Below are 25,338 nucleotides of genomic sequence, written 5' to 3' on the forward strand. Positions count from 1 at the left end.
GCAGCACACGGTTGGTGACAGGGCCGCGGCGCCCCTCACCTGGCCTCCTGCCTCAGCAGCCACCTACTGCGGTGTGCTGCATCTTTGCAACATGAGTCGGCGAGGCGTGCTTCTGGGTACGGACTGGGATGGGGGCCGGGGGCTGAGGGGCCGGGGGCTGAGGGGCCGGGACAGGCCAGCGATAAGCGCAGAGCCCAGCCCCGACAGGCTGTGCGGCACGGCTGGGCCTCGGCCGCGCCACTACCGCTCCCAGGAGGCGCTGCACATCCCGCGCATGCGCACAGAGTGGGGGGGCCCCCCGCGCCTTCAGCGCGGTGGGGGCTGCCGCGGCAGCTAGGCGGCAGTTCTACGGGAGGGGGGCGCGGCCACCGGCCGGACTACAACTCCCAGCGGCCCCTCCGCCACATCCCGCGCGTGCGCACGGCGCCGACCCGGCCGCGCTCCGCCGTTGTCGCCGTAGGTGGGTGGGGGGAAGGGAGCGAGCGCGGCGGTGAGGAGGGGTGGGGGGGTGAGAGTTGAGAGTTCAGCTGCCGCCGCCGCACTCCGCCGCCCTCCGTCGCCAGCCCGGACTCATGATTCCCATATGCCCGGTAGTTTCGTTCACCTATGGTAAGTAACGGCGCGCGGTGCCTGTGTGCGCGCGAGTGTCCGTGCGCGCGCGGGGGCGGCGGAGGGGGGAGGGGATGCGGCCCGCGGGCGGGGCGGGGGGGTCCTGAGGCGCTGTGTCTGACCTGGCGCTCGCGCGCTCTCTCTGTCTCTCGCCCGTCTGCCCCCTTCTCTTCCCCCCCCTCCCCCCCCCCGCCTCCTTCGCCCCCTCTCCTCCTGTCGGGCCTCCTGTCATGGCCCCGACCGCCGCCGCCGCCGCCTCTTGGTTGTCGTCGCCACAGTGCCCAGCCGGCTGGGAGAAGATGCCAAAATGGCCACCGGCAACTACTTTGGATTCACCCATAGCGGGGCTGCTGCCCAGTATAGGTAACTGCCGCGACCCCTCCCCGCCCTGCCCCAGCCCCTCCCTCTCTGCGGGCCCGCGGCCCCCTCTCCCCTCTAAGCCTCCTGCCCCTGACCGGACCCTCCGCGCCCCCTCGGGGTGAGCGCTCGGGACTGCGCCCATCCCCCGCCCCCTCTGTGGGGGCCCGTAACGCACCCCGCTCCTCGGGGATGGTTTTGCCTGGCACCCTTCGCTAGCCTGCCCCGCCCGCGGGTGTGTTTTCTTATCCTCACGGTAAGGGCCTCCCTGTATCCCCTGTGGTGTGAGGGTGGGGAGGTGGGGCTGGGTACCGAGGAGGAGGGGAATTAGCGGCAATATCGGGTCCCAAGGCCCTTAAATTAAAATGGCCACTCGCACTCGGCACCACCAGTGAGTTACCAGCTGCCATCCCCGGCACTTCTCCTCTTTCAGCATTAAGGAAGATGGGGCTTGCTCCCCAAGTCTTTGCTGCCGCTTATGTCAGTGTGGGAGGAGAGTCTTTTTTTAACATACGTTACAACCCAATATATGGGAAGATGGATGAATAAGGGAAGAGTTGCAGCACCAGAAAATGCAGGGGACTTAATTCCAGTGAAGCAATGTACAATCAATGCCCTATAGAAATTAGTAAAGGTACTTTGATGGCCAGACAGCTTTTTAAAAATGTTTCCAACTTTGATATCTAAGACCAAGAGTAGGTCTTCTCATGGAGTTCATGGCCCTCTGACTGTACAGCTTATATAGATAGTAACGCCATAAGGTTTTTTTAATCTTTGCAGGTTTTGTGTGTCCAAATGATGTATCAGTGTTAAGGAACTGGTAGCACCTATTATCTCATGTTTTCTGAGGTCAGATTACTTCATTTGGCAAAACACACACACAATTAGAAACATCATGCTTTTGGCTTGTATTGGAATAGTACCTTAAAGTCCACATTTGAATCTACATTATTTATTTCGTAATCTGTAATAAAAACCTTCCATGACTCCTGAGTCATGATTAATGGGAAAACCGGGAGAATAAGGCAAGTATTTGAAAGTTTATCAACAAACAAATGCAAGTGTGTGTTACTGTAAACTAGTTAATAAAAGTTGCATACCTGACATAGTTTCAGAAATATGCACTTAGATGAAGGTCTTCAAATGACTCCCAATCTGTTCTTCCTATTTTTTTATTGGAAATGGATATAAAGTACATGAAATGTTATTTACTGTAATGTTTAATAGCTAAAATAGGATATAAAAGTTCTTTTAAGATGAGGCACTTACAGTATGCTTATGCTCTACCTGACAGTCACAGTGAAATTTGAAACTGGGTTGTCATGCAGGTTGAAGGAATTTCTAAATAGGATTTTTTTATAAATATAAACATGTGATCATTAATACTTATTAACGGTATCCACGTGGCTGCAGTTTTGAAGTGGAGATGAATTTTTAAAATCACTATTCCTTTTATCATGGAGCTGAGGTGGTCTCTAGAATTAGGAACCTGAACAACTCATTTGGAATTTCCTTTTGAATTGCAGTATAAAATAATGTAATTGGAGTAGAATAATATTCAAGTTCAGAACTTGTTTTCATAATTAATTCTAAACGTGCTCTTGAGAAAAGGATGAAAATGATCAGAAGAGGCTTTTTTCTTTGCTGTCAGAAGTGCAAGATACTATTGCAGTTGACATCGGTAAAATATGTCCTATAAATGGTTTGTATATTTACCACAGATGAAAGTGAGGATGCACAACAATCCAAGTTAAAAGCAGTCCTTTTATAAGAATTACTTTACTAGTTTGAGCAGAAAACACAGGAGTCACTTAAAATGTCTGAAAGGGAGCTTACCTTCATGAAGCAGACTTGGCAGATCCTTAGTAGCTTGTATAGAGAGTGCTACAAAATGTATATTCCACTCCAGTGTGTTCGAGGAAGAGAGAGAGATCGCAGGGAAGGTAACATAATGAATGCGGTGGGTGCCTTGGTGATCACAGAGTTGTAGGGGTTGGAAGACACCTCCAGAGATCATTGAGTCCAACCCCCCTGCCAAAGCAGGTTACCCAGGACAGGTCACACAGGGAGGCATCCAGATGGGTTTTGAAACTCTTCAGAGAAGGAGACTTCACACCCCCCTGGGCAGCCTGTCCCAGGGCTCTGTCACCCTCACCATGAAGAAGTTCTTCTGCATGTTGGTGTGGAACTTCCTGTGCTCCAATTTGAAGCCATTGCCCCTTGTCCTGTCCCCACAGAGCACTGAAAAGAGCCTGGCCATTTCCCCATGTGCCACATACTTTAAATATTTATAAACATTGATCAGATCCCCTCTCAGTCTTCTTTCCTTAAGGCTGAACAGCCCCAGCTCACTCAGTCTTTCCTTGTAGGGGAGATGCTCCAGGCCTTTAATCATCTTTGTAGTCCTCCTCTGGGCTCTCTCCAGGAGAAACCTGTCTTCTTGTCCTGGTTTCAGTCAGGATGGAGTTAACTTCTTTTGTAGCAGTGGATGGAATGCTGTGTTTGAGAGTTAAAATGAAAGCAGTGCTGATAACACCCTGATGGTTTTAGTTGCTGTCAGTCAAGGACTTTCTCAGTTCTTCATATTTCTCTATTCATGAGAAAGGAGGGGCGAAGCCAGGACAGGTGACCCAAATGGGCCAAAGAGAGTATTCCATGCCAATTATGTCATGTTCAGTATAAAGGGGGGCTGATGGGAGGAGGAGGCGGCAGCTCCGGGACACGCGGTTTTTGGGGAGCTGTCGGGTTCTGGGATGGCTCTGGGTGGCACAGTCACGGGTTTTTGGTTTCTTCGTTTTGGGGTTGTTATTTGCCCTTTCCTTTTCCCTTCCCTTGCCTCACCCCCCGTCCTCGCCCCCCCCCCCCCATCCCATGCTCTTTTCCTTCAAAGAGCAGGCAGCTGCGTGGATCTCAGCTCTCAGATGGGGTAAAACCACGACACTTCTTTATACCAGGGAGCCCAGAACTGGAAACAATACTCCAGGTGGGGCCTGACCAGGGCAGAGAGGGAGGATCGTTGTTGACCAGCTGGCCACGCTCCTTTTGATGCCCCCCAGGATCCCGTTGGCTCTCTTAGCCACCAGGGCATGCAGTATCCACCCTCAGCAAGTGCCCAATGATACAAAGCTGGGAGGGGTGGCTGACACGCAGGAACACTGCGCTGCCATCCAGAGAGACCTCGACACGCTGGAAAGCTGGGCAGGGAGAAACCAGATGAGATTTAAGAAAAACAAATGTAGAGTCTTGCACCTGGGGAGGAATAACCGCATGTGTCAGCACAGGCTGGGGGATGACCTGCTGGAAATGAGCTCAGTGGAGAAGGACCTGGGGGTCCTGGTGGACAGCGGGTTGGCCCGATGGAAGATAGAGAAGACACAGAGTTACTGAATGCCTTCTTTGCTTCAGTCTTTACTGACAGGGCTGACCCTTAGGATACCCAGACCGTGGAGGTAGGAGAGAAAGTCTTGTGGAAGAAAGACCTTCCCTTGGTTTAGGAAGATCAGGTTAGAGAACATCTAAGGAAACTCAACATCCACAAGTTCATGTGCCCTGATGGGATGCACCAACAGGTACTCAGGGGGCTGGAAGAAGTTATTGCTAGGCTGCTCTCAAATCATCTTTGAGAGGTTATGGAAAACAGGAGAGCTCCCTGAGGACTGGAGGAAAGCCAGTGTACCCTGATCTTCAAAAAGGGCTGAAGGAGGACTCAGGAAACTAGAGGCCAGTCAGTCTCACCTCCAGCCTTGGAAAGGTGATTCTGAGGGTTATTAATAAGCATGTGGAGGGGAAGGTTATTTGGAATGGTCAGCATGGATTCACCAGGGGGAAATTGTGCCTGATCAATCTGATGGCCTTCCATGATGGCATAAGCAGCTGGGCGGATGAGAGGAGAGCAGTGGGTGTTGTCTCCCTTGACTGCAGCAAGGCTCTTGACATTGTTTATAAGAATGCTGTGAGTGACAAACTTAGGAAGCATGGTTTGGATCACTGGACAGCAAGATGGGCTGACATCTGGCTGAGTGACAGAACCCAGAGAGCTGTGATAAGCAGTGTTGGAGACCTGTAGTGAGTGGTGTGCCCCAGGGGTCAGTACTCAGTCTGGTCTTATTCAACATCCTCATAAGTGACCTAGACAAGGGGACAGAGTGTACCCTCAGCAGATTTGCTGGTGATACAAAATTAGGAGTCGTGGCCAACACACAAGAAGAGTCCACTGCCATTCAGCAACATTTTGAAGCTACAGAATTGGGCAGAGAGGAACCAAATGAAGTTCAACAAGGGCAAGTGTAAGGTCCTGCACCTAGGGAGGAATAACCCCAGGCACCAGTACAGGTCAGGGGTTGTCCTGCTGGGAAGCAGCTCTGTGGAGAAGGACCGGGGAGTCCTGGTGGACAATGAGCTCTACATGAGCCAGCAGTGTGCCCTCCTGGCCAAGAAGGACAATGCTACCTGGGGTGCATTAGGAAGAGCCTGGCCAGCAGGTCAAGGGAGGTTGTCCTACCCCTCAGCTCTGCCCTGCTGAGGCCACACCTGGAGTGCTGTGTCCAGCTCTGGGCTCCCCAGTTCAAGACAGACTGGGAACTGCTGGAGAGAGTCCAGGGGAGGGCTACAGAGATGATGAGGGGACTGGGGCATCTCTCTCATGAGGAAAGGCTGAGGGGGCTGGGGCTGTTCAGCCTGGAGAAGAGAAGGCCGAGAGGGGATCCTATTAATTCTTATAACTATCTAACGGGTGGGTGTCAGGAGGATGGGGCCAGACTCTTCTCAGTGGTGCTAAGTGACAGGACAAGGGGCAGTGGGCACAAACTGGCACACAGGGAGTTCCAGCTGCATATGGGGAAAAACTTCATTGTGAGGGCGACAGAGCTCTGGGGCAGGCTGCCCAGAGAAGCTTTAGTAGGAGAGTTGGACTAGATGATCTTCCAACCCCTACTGTTCTGGGATGTACAGTGAAGAAAACATTGCAGAATTTGGTTGAATTTAAATCAGTCATGAAACTAAATGTGAAGATTAATAAAGCATTAAGATTGTGTTGAAAAGATGAGGATATTCACCTTTGAGGCAAGTTATTAATAGCATATGGTTTAGCTATCAAGTAGCAATTAGTATTTTTTGCATCTAATGAAATGACTCAAGGATGTTTTTAGAAACATGAGGAAGGGAAACTTAGAATTGCTACAAATAAAACTTCTAGGCTGTGTGTAGTTAAACCATAGAACATACTGCTAGCAATTGCTGAAATTCAACAGAATCCAAGAGGAGACTGCACATTTGCATGCCTTCCTGCCTCTCTCTGGATTCTTACGGAATTGTATTAGTGTTCTGTCCGCAAACTTGTGATAATAGAAATCAATAACTTTCATTAAAGTTCTAAAAAGATTTAGTCAGTCTTTATCAAATTTTTATGCCCGTAGTGAGTGACAGGCTCTAGAAAAAGAAAAGTCACCTCTAAAGTACAACCTACAGTAGTATGATACTTCATTTCACCGTTCTATACTGCTTATTGTCAAGTGTGTTCAGTAAGGAAAATGCTCAGTTGATTAAGGGGAGTTTTGTTGTTCTGGGGTTCTGTGGGGATTTTTTTGCTTTGCCCAGGTTCTCATTAATATAGCTTAAACTTTATCTGAACTGTTACTTGGTAGTACCTTTTCTCAAGTTAGGCTCTGAAGAAGTAACAGGTTGTAGTGCTTTGCGCTGTTTTTGTAGAATTAGGTCATACTTGTTTCAGTCTTCATACTCCTGAAAGAAAAACTGCAAAACTGTATTTTTGAGAGTATCTTAATTAAGAGTACCTTGTGTCGTCGTTTTGTGTAGCTGGGTGCTGAGAGAGAGACCGGGGGCTGCAGAAAATGGCTGCTGGAATGCTCTGCTGGCCCCCCAAAATGTAAACTTTGGGTAATTCAAGGCCAAAGTCGCGGCCCGAGAGATGGTCATGGCACCTCTGGGAATCACATATAGGAGAAAACAACCCGGAAGCAGCTGCATTTTGCCACCAGGGAAGGGAGCAAGAAGATGTAACGAGCTGTGCAGACACCAAGGCCGGGAAGGGGTGGGGGAGGAGGTGACCCAGGTGCCGGAGAGAAAGATGCCCCTGCAGCCCGTGGAGAAACCCATGGAAGAGGCCGAGACCCCACCTGCAGCCCGTGGAGGGGCTCCACGCTGGATGGAGCAGGTGGAGACATAGAGAAGATGCTGTGACCCTACGTTGGAACAAGCCCCTGCCAGCACTTGCAGCCATGAGAACAATCAGAAACACAGAGATGAGAGAGAGAGAGAGAGTGTTTTGCATTGGAACAGGTTTGCTGGGGGAGGCTTATAACCCGGTGGAGGACTGGGACTGAGAGACACGGTGATAAAGAGATAAAGCCCTGTGGGAAAGGATTCATGTTGGAGAAGTTCGTGAAGACACCACGGTGCAGCAGGGGGAGGGTGTGGAATGAATGCCCTCCCTCCCCCGGCCGAGAAGAAAAGCAACTTGCAAGGGACTGACCAAAGCCCCCATCTCTCAGTCCCTGCCCCCCTGTGCTGCAGTCTGGGAGAAGAAGGGAGTGAAATCATGCTGCAGTCTGGGAGAAGAAGGGAGTGAAATCATGACTAGATTGAAGTCTGCTAAGAAGGGAGCTAGGGGGGGGAGGTTAGAGGTGTTTTAAGATCTGAAAGAGGAAAACAGCTCATGAAGAAGTAACAGAGAACCCCATTTTCCCCAGTCTCTGCCCCCCTGTACTGTGAACAGTGGGGTAGAAGGGAGCAAAATTCTGACTAAAGTCTGCTAAGAAGGAAGTGGTGGGGGGAAAGTGTTTTAAGATCTGGTTGCATTTGTTTTAGGATCTGGTCATGCTCCCAACTGTGGTTTTACTGTTCTTTGTAGTGTAGTGTAATAAATTAGGTAGTTTCTCTCTTTCTCACTTTGTATTGAGTCTGTTTTGCCCATGTCATTGCTGAATGATCTCTCCCTGTCCTTATTTTGTCTCCTGAGCCTCATAATATATATCCTCTCCCCTGTCCAACTAAGAAGGGGAGTAGTAGACTGACTTTGGTGGGCGTCTGGCCTCCAGCCAGGACTAAACCACCACACCTTGTCATTTTTAGAGAAGCTTAAATGTTGTGCTAAGCTAGCCTGAAAATCACTTCTTTAAATGGGAAGGAAAAAAGCCAAACTTGCAATAAATATGCTTTAGAAGTTGTAATTTCTAAGGAATCTGGTAGTTTGGATAGACACAAAATTTGTTTTAGTTCTGATCTTAACTCTTTGTCAAAATAACATTCTTCAAAACACTAAAACAAACAAAATGGTGTTCTTTGCCTCTAGGAAGAGAATTTTCTGGTTTTGGCACCCTAAGTAGAGATGGAATAACAGCAGCATAAATCTGTGTGTGTGTGTTGCTTGCTGGGACCGAGATGCACTGGCGATCGGCATTTTTGTTTGCCTTGCATTACAATTGCACATGCATTACAATTCATTTTTGTTTTTAAAACAGTCAGTGTGATGAAAACCAGAGCTTACAGGGAACTTTTTATGTGCTTCCTTGGTATTGCCTGGCAAAATAGATAGCTTTATATCAAAATGTTGTATTTTCCTGGCACTGTTGATGTGCAAACAGTGAATCTTTTTACTTTTCTACAAATAAAGCCTCAACACTTTTTTACTATAAAAGGCCAATAGCTGGACATGAAAAGTGTTTTGCAGGAGATAATTCAGTATTTATTTCCTAACTGCTCTCCGCCATTCTTTGGCTGATAAACCACTGGAAATCCAGACCTCCAGTCAGTGTTGCTATACAAAAAATAACTAAAAAATGAGGGTTCTGCTGTACTAGATCTAGTAGTTCTAGAACACAAGTTCTCAGTAAGCTTTTTCTGTGAGTGTTGCTCATTTACAAGCCCACATTATGATTATATACTTACTTAAGTTAGACAAGCCTGTGTGGTTTTGGAACTCGAGAGCAATGTTCAGTTAAGTGGACACCAATACTTCATTAATTGCTATTGATAGCAACTTCTGCCTCTTAACCAGCTACTGAATTGCCAGCTTTTTTTCTTTTTTCTTTCTTTTTTTCTTTTTTTTTTTCTTTCGAAATCTATTATTTCTTTATATCAAAACCACCATGAGTTTCCTTGTCGAAGATCTTTGTGCACTTCAGAAACGGTTTTTAATTGCATCTTCAATAGTATGATTTTGGCAAGGGAAAAAACCCAACATAAATATGAAATTAATATAGCTATTTTAATAACTAATACAGATTAGTGATGGGTAACACCTTCTGTATTTTTTACTGCTGGTGTTTTATTACAACTTGGATAAATGTAACTGCTCAGACTGGAATTTTCCTGGCTAAGTATCTACTTAGAATTACAGTGTTCTTAAAGCTATACTATAATTTAATTGATTTTGTGGTGTAGAATTGTGCAGGGAGTTCTTTAAAACTTTTGATGCCTCACTGTTTTGGAGTGGAAACTTGGCAAATGAGAAGAAGACTTCTCTATGTTCTGCTGTTTCAGAGTCACAGTTCTGAGTATACACAGCAATATCAAACGTTGATACTGAGTATACCGTGTATACTCAGAACTCCAAGAAAGCATCTGCAGTGTTAGTCTTGCATCCAGCTTGCAGAGCTTATCCCTTGTGGGATAAAGGAAGTGAATTGGAAGAGTAAAAGTGAGAAGACTCAATTAAAGTGTCTATCCCAACACACACAAGGAAAGCAAGACAAGGGATTCATTCCCTACTTCCCGTGGGCAGGCAGGTGTGCATCCATCTCCAGGAAAGCAGGGCTCCGTTATGCCTAACAGGAAGACAAATGTCGTAACTCCAAACATCCACCCCTTTCCTCTTCCTTCTCCCAGCTTTATATGCTGAGCATGGTGTCATGTAGCATCACAGACTGGTTTAGGTTGGAAGGGGCCTCAAAGACCATCTAGTCCCAACACCCTGCCATGGGCAGGGACAACTTCCACTAACCCAGGTTGCCCAAAGCCCCATCCAACCTGGCCTTGAACCACTACCAGGAGGAAAATAAACTCTACTCCAGCGAAAACAATCATGGTTATGCTTAAAACATGTTCACAGAATCACAAGGTTGGACAAGACCTTTGAAGATCATCAAGTCCAGCCAATCCCATTAAGCTAAGCCATATCCTGAAGTACCTCGTCTACCTTTTTTTTTAACACATCCAGGGAAGGTGATTAAACCACCTCCCTGGGCAGCCTGTTCCAGGCCCTGACAACTCTTTCAGTAAAAAAAATTTTTCTAATATCCAATCTAAACCTGCCCTGGCACAGCTTCATGCCATTTCCCCTTGTCCTATATCCTGTCACCTGGCTGAAGAGACCATCACCCACCTCTCTACAGCCTCCTGTCAGGTAGTTGTAGTTATTTTTGCATGAAAATTTTTAGTGGAAGGGTAATAAAATAGCAGTACAGCAGAATATGAATCGAAGTTGCCAGGTCCTTCACTTGTAACATCTTACATCGAAGAATGAAGTTTATTTTGATAGTAAATTAAAACACTGTAAGAATTGTAACATGAAGCTTCTTTGAATTCAGTGGTCACAAACTGGGTTTGCCTTCTGTAAATGTTGGTCTAGAACTCATTTGCACTTGAAACTGAAGCTTTTATAAACTAAAGACAAAATCCTTGATAGGGTGCTCAAACACTGGAACATGTTGTCTAGAGCAGTCTTGAAGTCTCCATCCCATCTTGAATATGATGGAACTTGACTGGACAAAGCCCTGAGAAACCTAATGTAACTTCAAGCTTAGCTGTTCTTTGAGTGCTGGAGTAGAACAGATGGCCCTCAAATCTTTGTTTCAGCCTAAATTATTCTGTTATTTTTAAGCTCCACCTAATCAAGTCAGTTGGACAGAGTATCTTTTCCTTGAACACAAAGATGCTAATAAGTATGTTAGTATTTATTTTGGGGAAGAGAAGAATTGATCTACAAAGTAAACAAGTTACCAGCTTCTCTTGTGTTTCAGTACCTGTTTGCATGTCCTTAGCCCATGCAGAGTGATTTTGTTCTACATTTTCCCACTGTGTTAGGAGATTAAGCTAAACTGAATTACTTTTCTTTGTCTTGTTACCATAGCTCAACTGACACACTGTACTTCATTGTAGCTCTAATAATTTGATCATGTGCCTAAATCTCTTGGAGTCTTACTCAATGGATCTAAGTTGAAACACTTGATGTGGTGAAGTATGGAAAACAATTACTTAATGCAGAGATCAGTAAAAGAATTGTGGAGAAGGAGCTGGTAGATGTGGTTAATAAAATTAGAAGAGTGATTATCAGATAGGAATAATTGCAGTGGAGCTCCTTAGGTATTGATTCCGAATCATACTTACACTAGTATGGCATGTCATGGTATTTGATGTAAGGAAAATAGTGTCAGTACACAGATAACTTTACAAGAAGCTGCTCTGAGGAAGCTAGACTGGAAAGAAGCACTGTCTGGAGCTGAGAGGGTGGCACAGCTGATACTTCATCTGAATTTATGCATGTAGGTCTTGCCATCTGTAGTCAAGAAAGAAGAATAGGTAATATTAGAATAGATGTGTAGATGAACTGGAAGGAAGATCAGTGGAATAGGGAATCTCGCAGTGTCATCATCTTGGAGGAGGTGAAGTTCTTACCTACAAACTACTCATGAGTTCAACTGCAGTTTTAGTTAAAGTGGCTACGGTCTGTTTCTCAGGCAGTGTAAAAATACTTTAGGCAGCGTAAAAATACTTTAAGTAAATATATAATAATGGCATAATGACAGCTCCCAAGATGACCCTCTCCATGATCTTCCCTGGGACTGAGGTCAGGCTGACAGGCCTGTAGTTCCTGGATCCTCTTTCCGGCTGTTCTTATATATGGGGGTAACATCTGCCAGACTACTGAAAAAGGGCTGGCTAATTCCCCCAGCATTCCATGCTTAAGATACTTATAGACATTAATTAAACCCCCCTCCCCTTAGTCTTCTCTTCTCAAGGCTGAACAGCCCCAGCTTATTCATCCTCTCCTCATAGGGGAGATGCTCCAGGCCCTTAATCATCTTCGTAGCCCTTCTTTGGACTCTCTCCAGGAGATCCCTGTCTTTTTTATACCAGGGAGCCCAGAACTGGACACAATACTCCAGGTGGGGCCTGACCAGGGCAGAGTAGAGGGGGAGGATCACCTGCTGTCCACACTCTTCCTGATGCACCCCAGGATCCCACTGGCTCTCTTAGCCACCGAGGCACACTGCTGGCTCATGGCCAACCTGTCATCTACCAGGACCCCCAGGTCCTTCTCCACAGAGCTCTTCTCCAGTAAGTCATCCCCCAGCCTGCACTGATACAAGTGGTTATTCCTCCCCAGGTGCAAGACTCTACACTTGCTTTTGTTGAACTTCATCTGGTTTCTCCCTGCCCAGCTCTCCAGCCTGTCCAGGTCTCTCTGGATGGCAGCGCAGTGTTCCTGCCTGTCAGCCACTCCTCCCAGCTTTGTACCATCAGCACTTGCTGAGGGTGGATGCTATTCCCTCATCAAGGTCGCTAATGAAGATATTAAACAGGACTGGACCCAACACCGAGCCCTGGGCAACACCACTGGTCACAGGTCTCCAGTCAGATTCTGCTCCACTGATCACCACTCTCTGAGCTCGGTCTGACAGCCAATTCTCAACCCACCTCACTGTCCACTCATCTATCCCATGTTCTCTCAGCATTCCACCTGGAGAGCTTGTGTCCAGCTCTGGGTTTCTCAGTATAAGAAAGAAATGAGCTGTTGAAGCAAGTTCAGAGGAGGCCACAAAGATGACCAGAGGGCTGGAGCACGTCTCCTATGAGGACAGGCTGAGAGAGTTGGGCTTGTTCATCCTGAAGAAGAGAAGAGTCTGGGGTGACCTTATTGCAGCCTTCCAGTACCTGAAGAATGTCTACAAGAAAGCTGGAGAAAGACTGTTTACAGGGTTGTGAAGTGATAGGTCAAGGGGTAATGGGTTTATACTGAAGGAGAGGAGACTTCCATTAAACAGTTGCCACTACAAGGGTGGTGAGGCCCTGGCACAGGCTGCCCAGAGAAGCTGTGGCTGCCCCCTCCCTGTTAGTCTTCAAGGACAGGTTGGATGGGGCTTTGGGCAGCCTGGTCCAGTGGCAGATGTCCATAGCAGGGTGGAGGGTCTAGACGGGCATTGAGGTCCCTTCCAACCCAAACCATTCAGTGATTCTGTCATTCATACAGTTGTTACGAGTAGTTCACGTGTTTAAAAATCAAAACAACTATTCTAAGCTTCTAATCGTAATGCACAGTTAAACATAAATGTAAGCCAATAATACCAGTTTCCTTTCGAATAATTAAACCTTTGAAGTAATAATATTTTATTTCCACTGTTAATATTTACTCAGTAAATAGCCCTATATTAACATCCTACCAGCAAATTTTAGAGAGGCTGATTAGTCTCAGCTTTTGCCTGGAAGATAGATTATCACAGCTCTGGTAGCAGTGGTCTTTGCTTGATCTGGCTGTCCTTTTGATACTTTGTGTTGTGAGGCAGGGGACTTCTGTATGAACAGGTGGGGCCAGCTTTTATAATCCTAAAGTTCCCTGAGGTGTGTGTTTAAAATTTCTGTGTCTCAAATGTGCTGAGTTCTGAGCTAATTTTCATGCAAGTCCCGGAAATACCATTACTTTTATATGGTTTATTTAAAAATGTGATGCAAGTGTGGGTCAATCATGAGCTCTCAGAAAAAAGTAGTATTTTTCTTAGTATGACAGGTACATCAGCATTATTGAAGAACTACTTCAGCATTTAAAAACTTAGTCATGAGAAGATGAGACTTCTGTATTTTTTTGAATGAAAGCCTCATGTTCCAATGCTTGAAAAATCCCAACACCAACACCCCCTTGCTAAAGAGTCATCACTTGCATTAGATGTGTGCATCCACAGAAACATCAGAATGGTGCAGCCTTTCTAGTGAGAGTGGAAGAGAAGCAGTAAAAGCCATTAGACTGTATGCATAAATACATAGCTGTTCCAGGACACTGTATAGGACAAACAAGTTAATAATCATATCTGGGATTTTGAAATGTGTAGGTATTACCGTAGTATGTTGGATTAATCTTATTTACTTTTACTGTCTTTTTCCAATATAGCCAGCAGCCAGCTTCAGGTGTAGCCTATTCCCATCCAACTACAGTTGCTAGCTACACTGTCCACCAGGCACCAGTTGCTGCGCACACGGTTACTGCAGCATATGCTCCAGCTGCAGCTACGGTTGCGGTAGCCAGGCCTGCTCCAGTAGCTGTTGCAGCTGCTGCAACAGCTGCTGCCTATGGAGGCTATCCTACAGCACATACAGCTACAGATTATGGTTACACACAGAGGCAGCAAGAAGCACCGCCACCACCACCTCCTGTCACTACTCAGAATTACCAGGTGGGTTAAAATAAAATACCTGCACTGTATGATTTTTAATAGATACATTAAAAGAAGGAGGCCGGTTTGCATAAATGATTTTGGGGGGGGTGTTGTTTGTTTGTTTGTTTTTTCCTTCTGTGAATCACAGTTTTGAGTACAACTCAAATTACATAGTAGTGAAAACTGATAGAATGTGAAGCCTGTATAGGGGATTATCAGCACTACTGCAGGAGATAAGTGTTAGACATTCACACAGTAAGCAATAAACTGATGTTTACCTCCAAGTGATTTTGTGAATTTTTACTCCTAAAAAGAGTAACGCTGTCTTGTCTCAGCTAGCTTAAATGCTCAATGGCATGCAGTAAACTGGGTCATGGAACTGACGCAACTGAAAAAACTGTTCAATAGAAGTCTTCATTGGAGGTAGCAATAGTTCCTTTGTCAGATTCCTGGTGCCACAGGAGTTCTAGTACTCAGTGTGTGAGGATAGAAGGTTACCCTAGGTGAGGAACTACCCTTTGGTTAGTTTGTATGTGCATTTTCTGCATTCACTAACCCCATGTGGCTATAGGCTTCTACAAAAGGGAATTACTTGTTTTCATCCTGGATGCTGAAGTAGTATGTCTCTTATAATAATTTTTTAACTTTTTAGTTCTGAGCTTGCCAAGAGACTAACAGATTCTCATTAATATTTTGGTTTGTTTAAAAGGACTGTACTATTGCACCAGGTCTCAATTCCTTTATGCAGCTTTTCAAATTTGTTACGTATGGTAATATAGAATAACATAGGAAGGGAATCCCCTAAAGTTAATAAAAATCATTCCACTTTACACTAGTTGGACAGAAAAGAGGTGTTACTGTTGTATTCCATGGAAATAAAACTAATTTTTATACATTAATACATTTCAACTACAGTAAGTAGTTCATGCCTTGCTACCTCTCAATTAATCAGTTTGTGACACGTTGCAATAACTATGGTGAGGATGAGAGAATATATGGACATACATGTAGTGGTTTCCAGGCCTGTTCCCTCTAAGCGTACTAGCCATCTCCTGCATTGTAAAGGTGTCAGGTGGGTTACTTCCCTTGCCATTATAAACCAGATAGGGTTCCTTAATGGACTGGTTGATACAGCAAAGAAAGCGAAGGTGGCTTTTAAAGTATCACTTTCAAACTATAAAAAGAAAATGTTGTTGATTATGGGATTTTTAAAGTGTAGGGTCAAGTTTGTAAAATTGTGAATTTATTATGTTTAGGAGATGTTCATATTTTGTAGAGATAATGTAGCTTCATATTTTACAGAAGTGTAGTTCAGTCATTGTGAACAACTAGGGAGAGCAGTTGCTTTTCAGTAACAGAATAATTTGCTAAGGAAAGTGAGTTAATAGCATGAGGTTAATTCCTGTATTGAGTCTGAGAAAGACCATCAGGGTTGTTGTCAGGCCTGAAGTATCTGTAAAGATAAATTTAATTTCTTTATTGCTTTTGTTTTTATATACTGTATCTGTAAATGTTTTGTTTGGTTTTTAAATCTACTTTAGTAGACCAGAAGAAAATACGTTGTTTCTCTGTCTCTGATAATGATTTTTATTACTCCAGATACTTCCTTAAAGGAGAAATTTGATTATTTTAATTTTTTATTAATTTTTAGGATTCCTATTCTTACGTTCGATCTACTGCCCCAGCCGTCGCTTATGACAGCAAACAATACTATCAGCAGCCAACCGCGACTGCGGCGGCTGTGGCTGCTGCTGCCCAGCCTCAGCCTTCCGTAGCTGAATCGTACTACCAGACAGGTGGGTGGCGCGATTCAAACTGCTGCCATTATACACCATCTGTGCACTACTTCAATACCTTAAAAATAGTTTTTTCATATTTAACATTATCTGGATTTTATTTTTTTTTAGTAAGTTTTATCTTGTGATCTCTGTCAACTTGTAGAAAAATTTGTTATACCTGGAACCTGAATGTTATTGTGACATTGCCGTAAGTCATTATCTCTGAGGTCTGGGTTGTTAAGAAATACACTCAGAACATACTTCCAAGCAGACTTCAGGTTGATTTGTCTAGAAACCTTGCTGAAGTAGGCTTGAATAGTCAGTGATGTGCTCAGATAGTGGTCTTGTTGGAAAGACTCTCTTTATTAATTCTGCGTTTACTTACTGTATGTAACTATTAATGTATGTTAACTATTGGTATCATGATCATTGAAAAGCATAAATACAATAACCCAAACACCAATACACCAAACTCAAATAAAAAAAAAACCCTAACCACAAAACCCTAACCAAAACAAAAAACACTTCCTGCGTATTTGTTCCTTAGCGTATTGTTAATTCTTAATGATCAATTAATATGGTTTGCATTTTGTACAGGTAAAACATATAAATCTTTTTACACTTCTATTTTATATCCTAATTAGCTCCAAAAGCAGGATATAGCCAAGGGGCAACTCAGTATACCCAAGCCCAGCAAACACGACAAGTGACAGCTATAAAACCTGCAACCCCAAGTCCAGCAACAACTACATTTTCTATATATCCAGTATCCTCTACTGTGCAGCCAGTGGCAGCTGCAGCTACTGTTGTTCCATCCTATACTCAAAGTGCAACATACAGCACGACAGCGGTTACTTATTCTGGTAAGAATTTTTGGTATTATGTCGTTTGGATCTTTGCAGTTGCTACAGGAGAGGCTTTAAAAACTCAGAATTTCAGAAGTTTGTGTACCATTACAGTGGCAAAATAATTTGTTGTATCTTTAACAGTGGTTTGATGTTTCTGTGTGCCTATTTTGTTATATTTGAGTATATACAAAGTATTGGCATTGCTACATGGACAGTGTTTTGCGACTTACTGTAAGCTTTGGAAAGAACAGATAGGGGATAGAAAAATTAAAGAAACACATCCACACAAATACTACCAGGGAAATTGGAAGGGAGCATGCTGCCATCACACAGCAGTTGCAGAGACAAGGAGCAGTCCAATATAAATCTTGTAAGTTTGGGCTGTCTTTCTGAAAAGAAAATGTGTGCCCCCATAAAACCCCTTTCCTTCAAACATTAGAAATCCAAACAGTAGTTAAATGATAAGAGGTAGCATTTTTATGGCCAGATGGTATTAAACTGGCGTATTATATATACCTGGAACTTTTTGTTTTGTTTCCTGTTTAAAAAAGGATTTTGAGACTTCCTTGAGACAGAGACTGATCAGAGTTAAAATAGTAGAACCAGTAGATGTAGAAAGTTTATGGCAAATCAGGCTCAAAGGTATGAAAGCTCAGTTTCCCTGATCTATTCAACTTTGATACTAGAAATCAAGGACTGGGTAGTCGTGTTTTAGTGGGCTCTAAACACAGTTTAATTTCTTCACACTGAACTTAAACAAGTGAAGTACAATTGGAACTAGTTATTCTGTCTTTTATCTTCATTTTTCCCTTCCTGTCAGTTCAAGTTCCCTGTTGCCATTTGGAAACTTGAACAGCAAATCTGGTTTTGGAAGACTGCTTCTAGTGGCCTTTGATAAATCTTTTATTAAAGTCTTTTATTCAGGTTCTTGTTACATCATACCTCTTCTTACCACACATACCAGGAAATTTCACATGCTCTTTAGGAAGCTTTGATACATCTAACATAACTGTGTCTCTGCAAAGATGCATCTAAAATCAAATTCATTCCTGATACAATTGGTAGCTGTGTGTTTATGTGCTATGAAACATCAAGACAAACTCAGACTGCCTAACAAGATCTCAATAAATTGTTTATATCCTGGCCTGCTCCCTTCCAAGACTTATTATGCAGTGTTTTGAATTAGTGTATTATGTAATTGATACATGATGTACAGTGATGTAACATTTATTTCATTTTGATCTTTGAGGTACCTCTTATTCTGGCTATGAAGCCGCAGTGTATTCAGCCGCATCGTCCTATTACCAGCAGCAGCAGCAGCAACAGAAACAGGCAGCGGCAGCAGCTGCGGCTGCTGCTGCAACAGCTGCTTGGACAGGGACCACCTTTACTAAAAAGACACCATTCCAAAATAAGCAACTGAAACCAAAACAACCTCCCAAACCACCCCAGATCCACTACTGTGATGTTTGTAAGATCAGCTGTGCTGGACCACAGGTACCTGTATTATGTAATACTCTGTTATGTGCTTTATTCATAATGTCTGTAGCTGAAACCTGATCCCTTTAAGAATATTTGTCGGTTTGTAAAGACCTGATTCTATACTTCTGCTAATAGAATGATCAAATGAAAATGTGCACTATTATAGAACAAGTTCCTATGAGAAGACAAAAAGGTACATTACCTGAGCTTGTACAGAGAAGCTCCAGCTGTGCTTTGGACTTCAAAAATATTCTACACTTAGAATTTTATTTGCTTTTCTGGCATAGCAGTCTTCTTAGAAAATGCTTTTTTTCAAAACAATGGAATTACATAGATTTTGTGAATGATAAGCCTGAAAATGTATTCTTCATTGTATTCCAGCATCTGAGTTTAGTTTCTCAGTGGGTAGAAGTGCATGCTATGTGTGTGTCTGGTTAAACAGTTCTTACTATTTAGGTGAACTTGTCAGTGTTTCCCACCCTGTCTGCTCTCTAGATTGCCAGTGTATAGGAACAAACATCAACTTCTTAATTTCATTTTCAGCACAGCTGTATATATGAACTACCTTCTTCTGAATTTTTGTTTTTTTAGTTCTCTGCATAGGCTTGAATTAAAAGTCAAGAATAAACCCAATGCAGTGCAGGAAACTAACTGAGTTGCAGCTTTCAGAGCGTATCAAGTTTTCAGTGGTAATATCTATCGATCAGTCTTTGGTTGAGGAATTGAGAAATTGGAGGAGAAAAGCCTGTATCATATTACCTGAAAGTGGAATGCTGGTGGTGGAGAAGAAAATTTTTTGGTCTTAGAAGATGCCTCCTAATGCCTTAGAGCATGTAATATGAAAGAAATGTTCAATGTAGGAAGTGTTTCTTATACAAAACATGTGGTTTATGCTATTTTCTGTATTACACATCTTCACATGAATGGTGAACAAGTGGTACAGAGCTTATTGTGTGTGTATTGTTTTATTTAAACAGACTTACAAAGAACACTTGGAAGGCCAGAAACACAAAAAGAAAGAAGCAGCATTAAAAGCTTCCCAGAACACCAATAACAGCAGCACTTCTGCTCGTGGAACTCAGAATCAGTTGCGCTGTGAGCTTTGTGATGTGTCTTGTACAGGAGCAGATGCTTATGCTGCCCATATCCGTGGAGCCAAGCATCAGAAAGTAAGAATTCTCTCTTATTGTACAAGTCAGTTGTGTATTTCTTCCCATTGTTTTTTCTCGTCTTAGGAGAAAATACACAGGTAAAATTATAATTAAAGATGTTTACTTCTGCGTTTTGTTTCAAACTTAACTTCAAGCTCACTATTAGAAGGGCTTTGTTGGGAGAAAGGAGGAGAAATACTACCATGGCATCAGGAGAAGAGGATATATACTGGGAAAATATGCAAATCATGGGAAGAAGGTGTAGAGTAAGATGAGGAAAGGAATCAGTGAGTACATGCAGTGGCATGCTTGTGCCCCTTGTTTTTAAGACTCTGCTTGACATTCGCCTTACGCATCTGTGTCCTGGATTCAGTGAGGATAGAGTTAATTTTCTTTCAGGTAGCTGGTGCAGAGCTGTGTTTGGGAGTTAGGATGAGAGCAGTGCTGATAACACACTGATGGTTTAGTTGTTGTTAAGTAGTCAAGGATTTTTCAGCTTTTCATGCCTGCCTGCTAACAAGAAGGCAGGGGACACCCAGAAAGCTGGGAGGGGACACAGCCGGGATAGGCTAACCCAAACTAACCAAGAGGTCTGTTCCATACCACATGCTTAGCATAAAAGAGAGTTAGTCTGGGGAGGCATGTCTCCAGGATGCAGCCTGGGGACAGTGTGAGCTCTGCTGTCAGAGTTGTGCAGTTTGGTGAGAACCTGCATTGTGTCTCACCAGGTTTGTATATTTTGTTAAAAGTCTTGTGGGTTTTGGATCCCCCCCCCACCCCGTGGCTGTCCCAGTAACCTCTCCTTACACTAACACACAAGATTTGTCTTTGTTTCCCCAGTTTCCCCATTTATCTCCACCATGGGGAGGTCAGTGGGGTAGGGGGTGAGCAAGCAGTCACGTGGTCCTGAGCTTCCATCTGAGGCTGAACCACAACAGTCTGGTGCTGCGAAGCTTTCAGTGCACTTTAAACCACTCTAAGATGAGTCAGTGCCAAGGGACAGGACTGTTATGCATCACTCCTTGCTGTTTCTTGCAAAAACAATTGTCATATGGGAGCAAGGAACAATGTCCTGTAGTAGACTTTATAAAGACTGTATGTTTGGAAGACTTTTGGTAAACATGTTTTCTTTACTCTTTGGGTGAAGTTAGGTGGGCATTGTGGAATAAAGACACTAGGTTGCACTGTGAGCCCCTGTGACTTGTGGTTTAAATTTGTCCATACAATAATAAATAAAATGGCAGTGTAGAAGGTTTGTTTAGATATTACAGATTTTCCATAAAACTCTGGAAAGATTAATGTCAGTAACAAATACAGTATTAATTTTCAGTGTTTATAGCTCCTTGCATCTTAGAACACTGTTGAATCAGTAACATTCCTATTAAATCTCATTACAAATTTAAAACAATTTTCTCAGTATCATTTTTTATTAGTACAAAGGCAGAAATTATAATTTTGATAACTTGCCTCGTATTCTTTCTTAAGTCGAGCCCTTAAATCTTTGGGTTGTGCCAAATAACTCTATAGGTATATATTATCCTTATGTATTTGGATGTGGCTTTCTATTCCTCATAGATAGTCCCTAACCACTGCTAATTTAGGCTGTCATCAGTGTAGAAATGAAATCTCAAAGGACTCCATTTCTGTGGTACTGTCCTGGTTTCAGCCAGGATGGAGTTTACTTCATTTGTAGCAGGGGATGGAATGCTGTGTTTGGGTGTTAAAATGAAAGCAGTGCTGATAACACCCTGATGGTTTTAGTTGCTGTCAGACAGTCAAGGACTTTCGGCTCTTCATATTTCTCTATTCATGAGAAAGGAGGGGCGAAGCCAGGACAGGTGACCCAAACTGACCAAAGAGAGTATTCCATGCCAATTACGTCCTGCCCAGTATAAAGGGGGGCTGGTGGGAGGAGGAGCGGGCAGCTCTGGGATGCACGGTTCTTGGGGAGCTGTCGGGTTCCGGGACGGCTCTGGACGGCACGGCCTGAGCTGTGGGTTCGGTGAGAAACTGCACTGGGTATCAACAGCTTCATAGATTTTTGCTCTAAAGTCCTGTTAGCATTGTTATATTTTATCTTTCTGCTATTCTAGTAAACTATCCTTATCCCAACCCACGGGCCTCTTATTTCTTGGTTTTGGGGTTATTTGTCCCTTCCTTTTCCCTTCCCTTGCCTCTCACCCCCTCCCCCCTCGTCCCCCCCCCAACTTCGCTCTTCCCCTGCTCTTTTCCTTCAAAGAGCAGACAGCTGCGTGGATCTCGGCTCTCAGCTGGGGTAAAACCACGACAGGTACACTAAAGAATTTTGTGTCTTCTACCGACAAAAAAAGTAATTTTTAAGAGTTGCTTGAACTTACAGTATTGTGTGGCATTAGTATGTCTGTATTCTGAATGCAAACTTTGAGAACAAAAACCTAAGAAGTGTCTGTGTACAGCTGTGTGCATGTCATGACTGTGTAGATGAGTTTCCATTATCTCAAAAAGTACTTATTTTTACTTCTATTTCCAAAACCCAGTCTTTAGTTTTGATCTTGCAGGTTTTGTTTCTACAGACTACATGCATTGCCTTTTCAGGCTGTGGTCAGCTGTCACCATAAAGAAGTATTCTCTCTGAAGCATATGGTGGACACAGCCTCTGCTTATTACTTCTAAGAATAAGCATGTACCTCTTTACTTTCTAAGGGATACTAAATAGCTCTGAAATGCACCTCCCCCATCCCCCTTAACTGCCTCTGCAGATAGGCTTTTTTAAAAATCAAACAAATGAAGAAGCCTTTATCTAAGGAATGTCTTCAGTTCTGCTAGGAAGCCTGGGAATGTTTTCTAATATGAATGCATGTAAAATGTAGTGATCAATAGAGACAGTGTTATTCAATCCTAATTAATTAATACCTTTTTTTTTTTACAAATAATATTTGGGACCACAATAGTTCAGTGTCCTAAACTTTGGAGGGAGAGTAAAAAGCAACCAGCCTTTTACATTGAAACAGTTTACCCGGAGTTGTACTGGCTTGTGTATTTGTTGGCTTTCTGTTCTTAACTCTATAGCTTTTGGAGTAAATGTCTGTATTTCTAATGGAAGTTAGCAGTATGAGGTAACTATTAACTCTTTCCTTATTATGGATTTCAACAGCTTTTCCATGTACGTCTTTTTTTTTTTTTTGTCAAGATCACCTTTTGTAAAGAAGCAATAGCTAACTTTTTAATTATGTTGATTATTCGTTGCTTTTCATTATTTTAGTCATACTGGGGAGATAGTATTATGAATTTCTCTTCCTTCTTACAGGTGGTGAAGTTGCACACAAAACTTGGCAAACCCATTCCTTCAACTGAACCAAACGTGGTCACCCAAGCTACTTCCTCAACATCCACATCTGCTTCCAAACCAACTGCCTCTGCTTCAAATATAGCAACTAGCAGCAGTACTGTGAACTCCTCTGTTGCATCCTCTGCAGTGAAAATTCTTACTCCCACGACAAACACACCACTTAACACTGCGTCCAACAACAAAACATCTTCAACTGCTGCTAATATAGCTGTAAAGAAAATATCTACACCGAAAATAAACTTTGTTGGCAAGTACAGAAGTCAGTCTTTATTTTGAAACCTAACCTATTCTATATCTTTGTAAGACTTAGTGCAGCAAATAAAAATGTATTTAGTTAATTTTATGCATGAGTAACTGTTATGTTTAAGAGAATTACTGATAGGTGAAAATAAGAAAGCATATAAAAGTTTTGCTTCAGAATTTATGGTGTTTTCTGCCTGGTTGTCTTAAACCCCTTGGAGGCTTCTCCCACCTTCATCAGAAGCCTCCCACCTTTGGTTTCTTAGTAGTAGGTGCTGGCATATTGCAGTTTATCATCGAGTTAGTCCCAGTCTCTGTTAGCAGCCTGGGCTGGTAAGGCAACCTGCTGTAGCTGGCAGTTGATAACTGTGCAACTGAAACATCCTTATAACAGGGGAAATGTTTGAAGTGAGCATGACAGAAGCAGCTGTTCCACAATAAGCTATCCTGCTCTTGAAGGACAGACCCAAGCAGTTGCAGCACTGAGAGTATACTGCCATTGTTAGGACAAACATTATAAGGTTTTGAAGTACTTTTTTGGATCTGTTTACAAAAAAAAAAACCTGAGGACAAAAAAGTTATTAAAATACATTTTCTGAATTGTTCCCAGTCCTAACTCTTCTGAAGAGCCATGGAAATTAATAATGAAAATGGCATTTATATAAAGTAGAAGTTTCCTGTTGAAATAAACTAAATGTTTAAATAACTTGAATGTTGTTTAGCTTATTTTTTAAAAAATCTTTAATTGTATTTAAAATGTTTAAATTGTACCTAGTTTAAACAGATTGATAATGGTTTGACCAGAAGAATTGATATTTGCAAATTAAGTCTTCTTTTGTACATCATATGTAATCACACTGTCATTCAATGAAAGTTAATGATTTAATTTTTTTATTTGTAGGTGGCAATAAGCTTCAGACAACAGGCAGTAAACTGGAAGAAATGAAATCGGCAGAAAGTGTTAAAACAACTCCTGCTGCTACAGTACAAACACAGGAAGTAAAACCAGACACAGCAGCTGAACCAGTGACTCCCACAACTCTTGCTGCCTTGCAAAGTGATGTACAGCCAGTGGGCCATGACTATGTGGAGGAGGTATTATATGAAAATGTGCTTTATTTTTAAACTATTTTAGTGCAAATTTGTTTAACTTGACGTAGAATCACAGTGTGGTTGAGGTTGGAATGGGCTGTAGAGGTCATCTGAATCAACCCCCCTGCTCAAACAGGGCCACCCTAGAGCCACTCACCCAGAAACATTTCCAGACAGCTTCTGAATATCTCCCAAGGATGGAGACTCCACAACGTACCCGGGCAGCCTGTGGCAATGCTCAGTCACCCTCACAGTAAAAAACTGTTTCCTGATGCTCAGAGGGAACCTCCTGTGTTTTGGTGTGTGCTCACTGCCTTTTGCCCTGCCACTGGGCACCACTGAAAAGAGCCTGGCTCTGTCCTCTTTACACTCTTCCTTCAAGTATTTATATACGTTTAGAAGTTTCTCCCTCAGCCTTCTCTTCTCTAGGCCAGCCTTCTCTTCTCTAGCCCCAGCTCTTTCAGCCTCTCTTCACAGGAGACAGGCTGCAGTCCCTTTTTCATCACTGTGGGCTCCCTGTTAGACTCACCCCTCCCAATATGTCCAGATCTCTCTTGTACTGTGGGGCCAGAACTGGACACATGATCTCTGGCTGTGGCATCACCAGTGCCCAGTTAGAGGGGAAGGATCACTCCCTTGTCCTGCTGACACTGTTCTCTCTAATGCAGCCCTTTTGCTTGTTTTGCCACAAGGGTGCATAGCTGGCTTGTGTTCAGGGACCAGGAGCCCCAGGTCCTTTTCTGCCACACTTTTCTGCTTCCCACCTGGGTGGCCCCCAGCATACCTTGGTGCAAAGGGTTGTTCCTTGCTAGGCACAGAACTTTGTACTTCTTGTACTTCATGAGGTTCCTGTCAGACCACTCCTCCAGCCCACTTGAAATCTGTTTCTTGGAATGGCAGAGTGATTTTCTGCCATATCAGCTGCTCCTCCCAGTTTTGTGTCCTCAGCAGATTTGCAGAGGGTATACTCTGCCTAATCATCTAGATCATTAATGAAAATGTTAAACAGGACTGGAGCCAGTATTGAACCCTTTGGGAGACTGCTAGTTACTAGCCTCCCACTAGGCT

At 43.5% G+C, this 25,338-nt stretch overlaps 1 protein-coding gene across 1 annotated transcript in view; it reads left to right on the forward strand.

The window, feature by feature from the left end:
* Nucleotides 1-572: 572 nt before the first annotated feature.
* The window catches only part of ZFR (zinc finger RNA binding protein), a gene marked incomplete at its 5' end in the record, with an annotated part of 44,372 nt that continues 19,606 nt past the window's right edge, over nt 573-25,338 (forward strand). The window contains 9 exons of the mRNA XM_084278308.1: nt 573-609; nt 888-972; nt 14,087-14,369; nt 16,003-16,147; nt 16,774-16,992; nt 18,227-18,474; nt 19,437-19,628; nt 22,897-23,185; nt 24,080-24,273. Coding sequence (XP_084134434.1) covers nt 573-609; nt 888-972; nt 14,087-14,369; nt 16,003-16,147; nt 16,774-16,992; nt 18,227-18,474; nt 19,437-19,628; nt 22,897-23,185; nt 24,080-24,273 — 1,692 coding nt within the window. The remainder of the gene's footprint in view (nt 610-887; nt 973-14,086; nt 14,370-16,002; nt 16,148-16,773; nt 16,993-18,226; nt 18,475-19,436; nt 19,629-22,896; nt 23,186-24,079; nt 24,274-25,338) is intronic.

The sequence above is a fragment of the Gallinula chloropus genome (genome assembly GCF_964237585.1).
Source record: "Gallinula chloropus genome assembly, chromosome: Z".
Lineage (NCBI taxonomy): Eukaryota > Metazoa > Chordata > Aves > Gruiformes > Rallidae > Gallinula > Gallinula chloropus.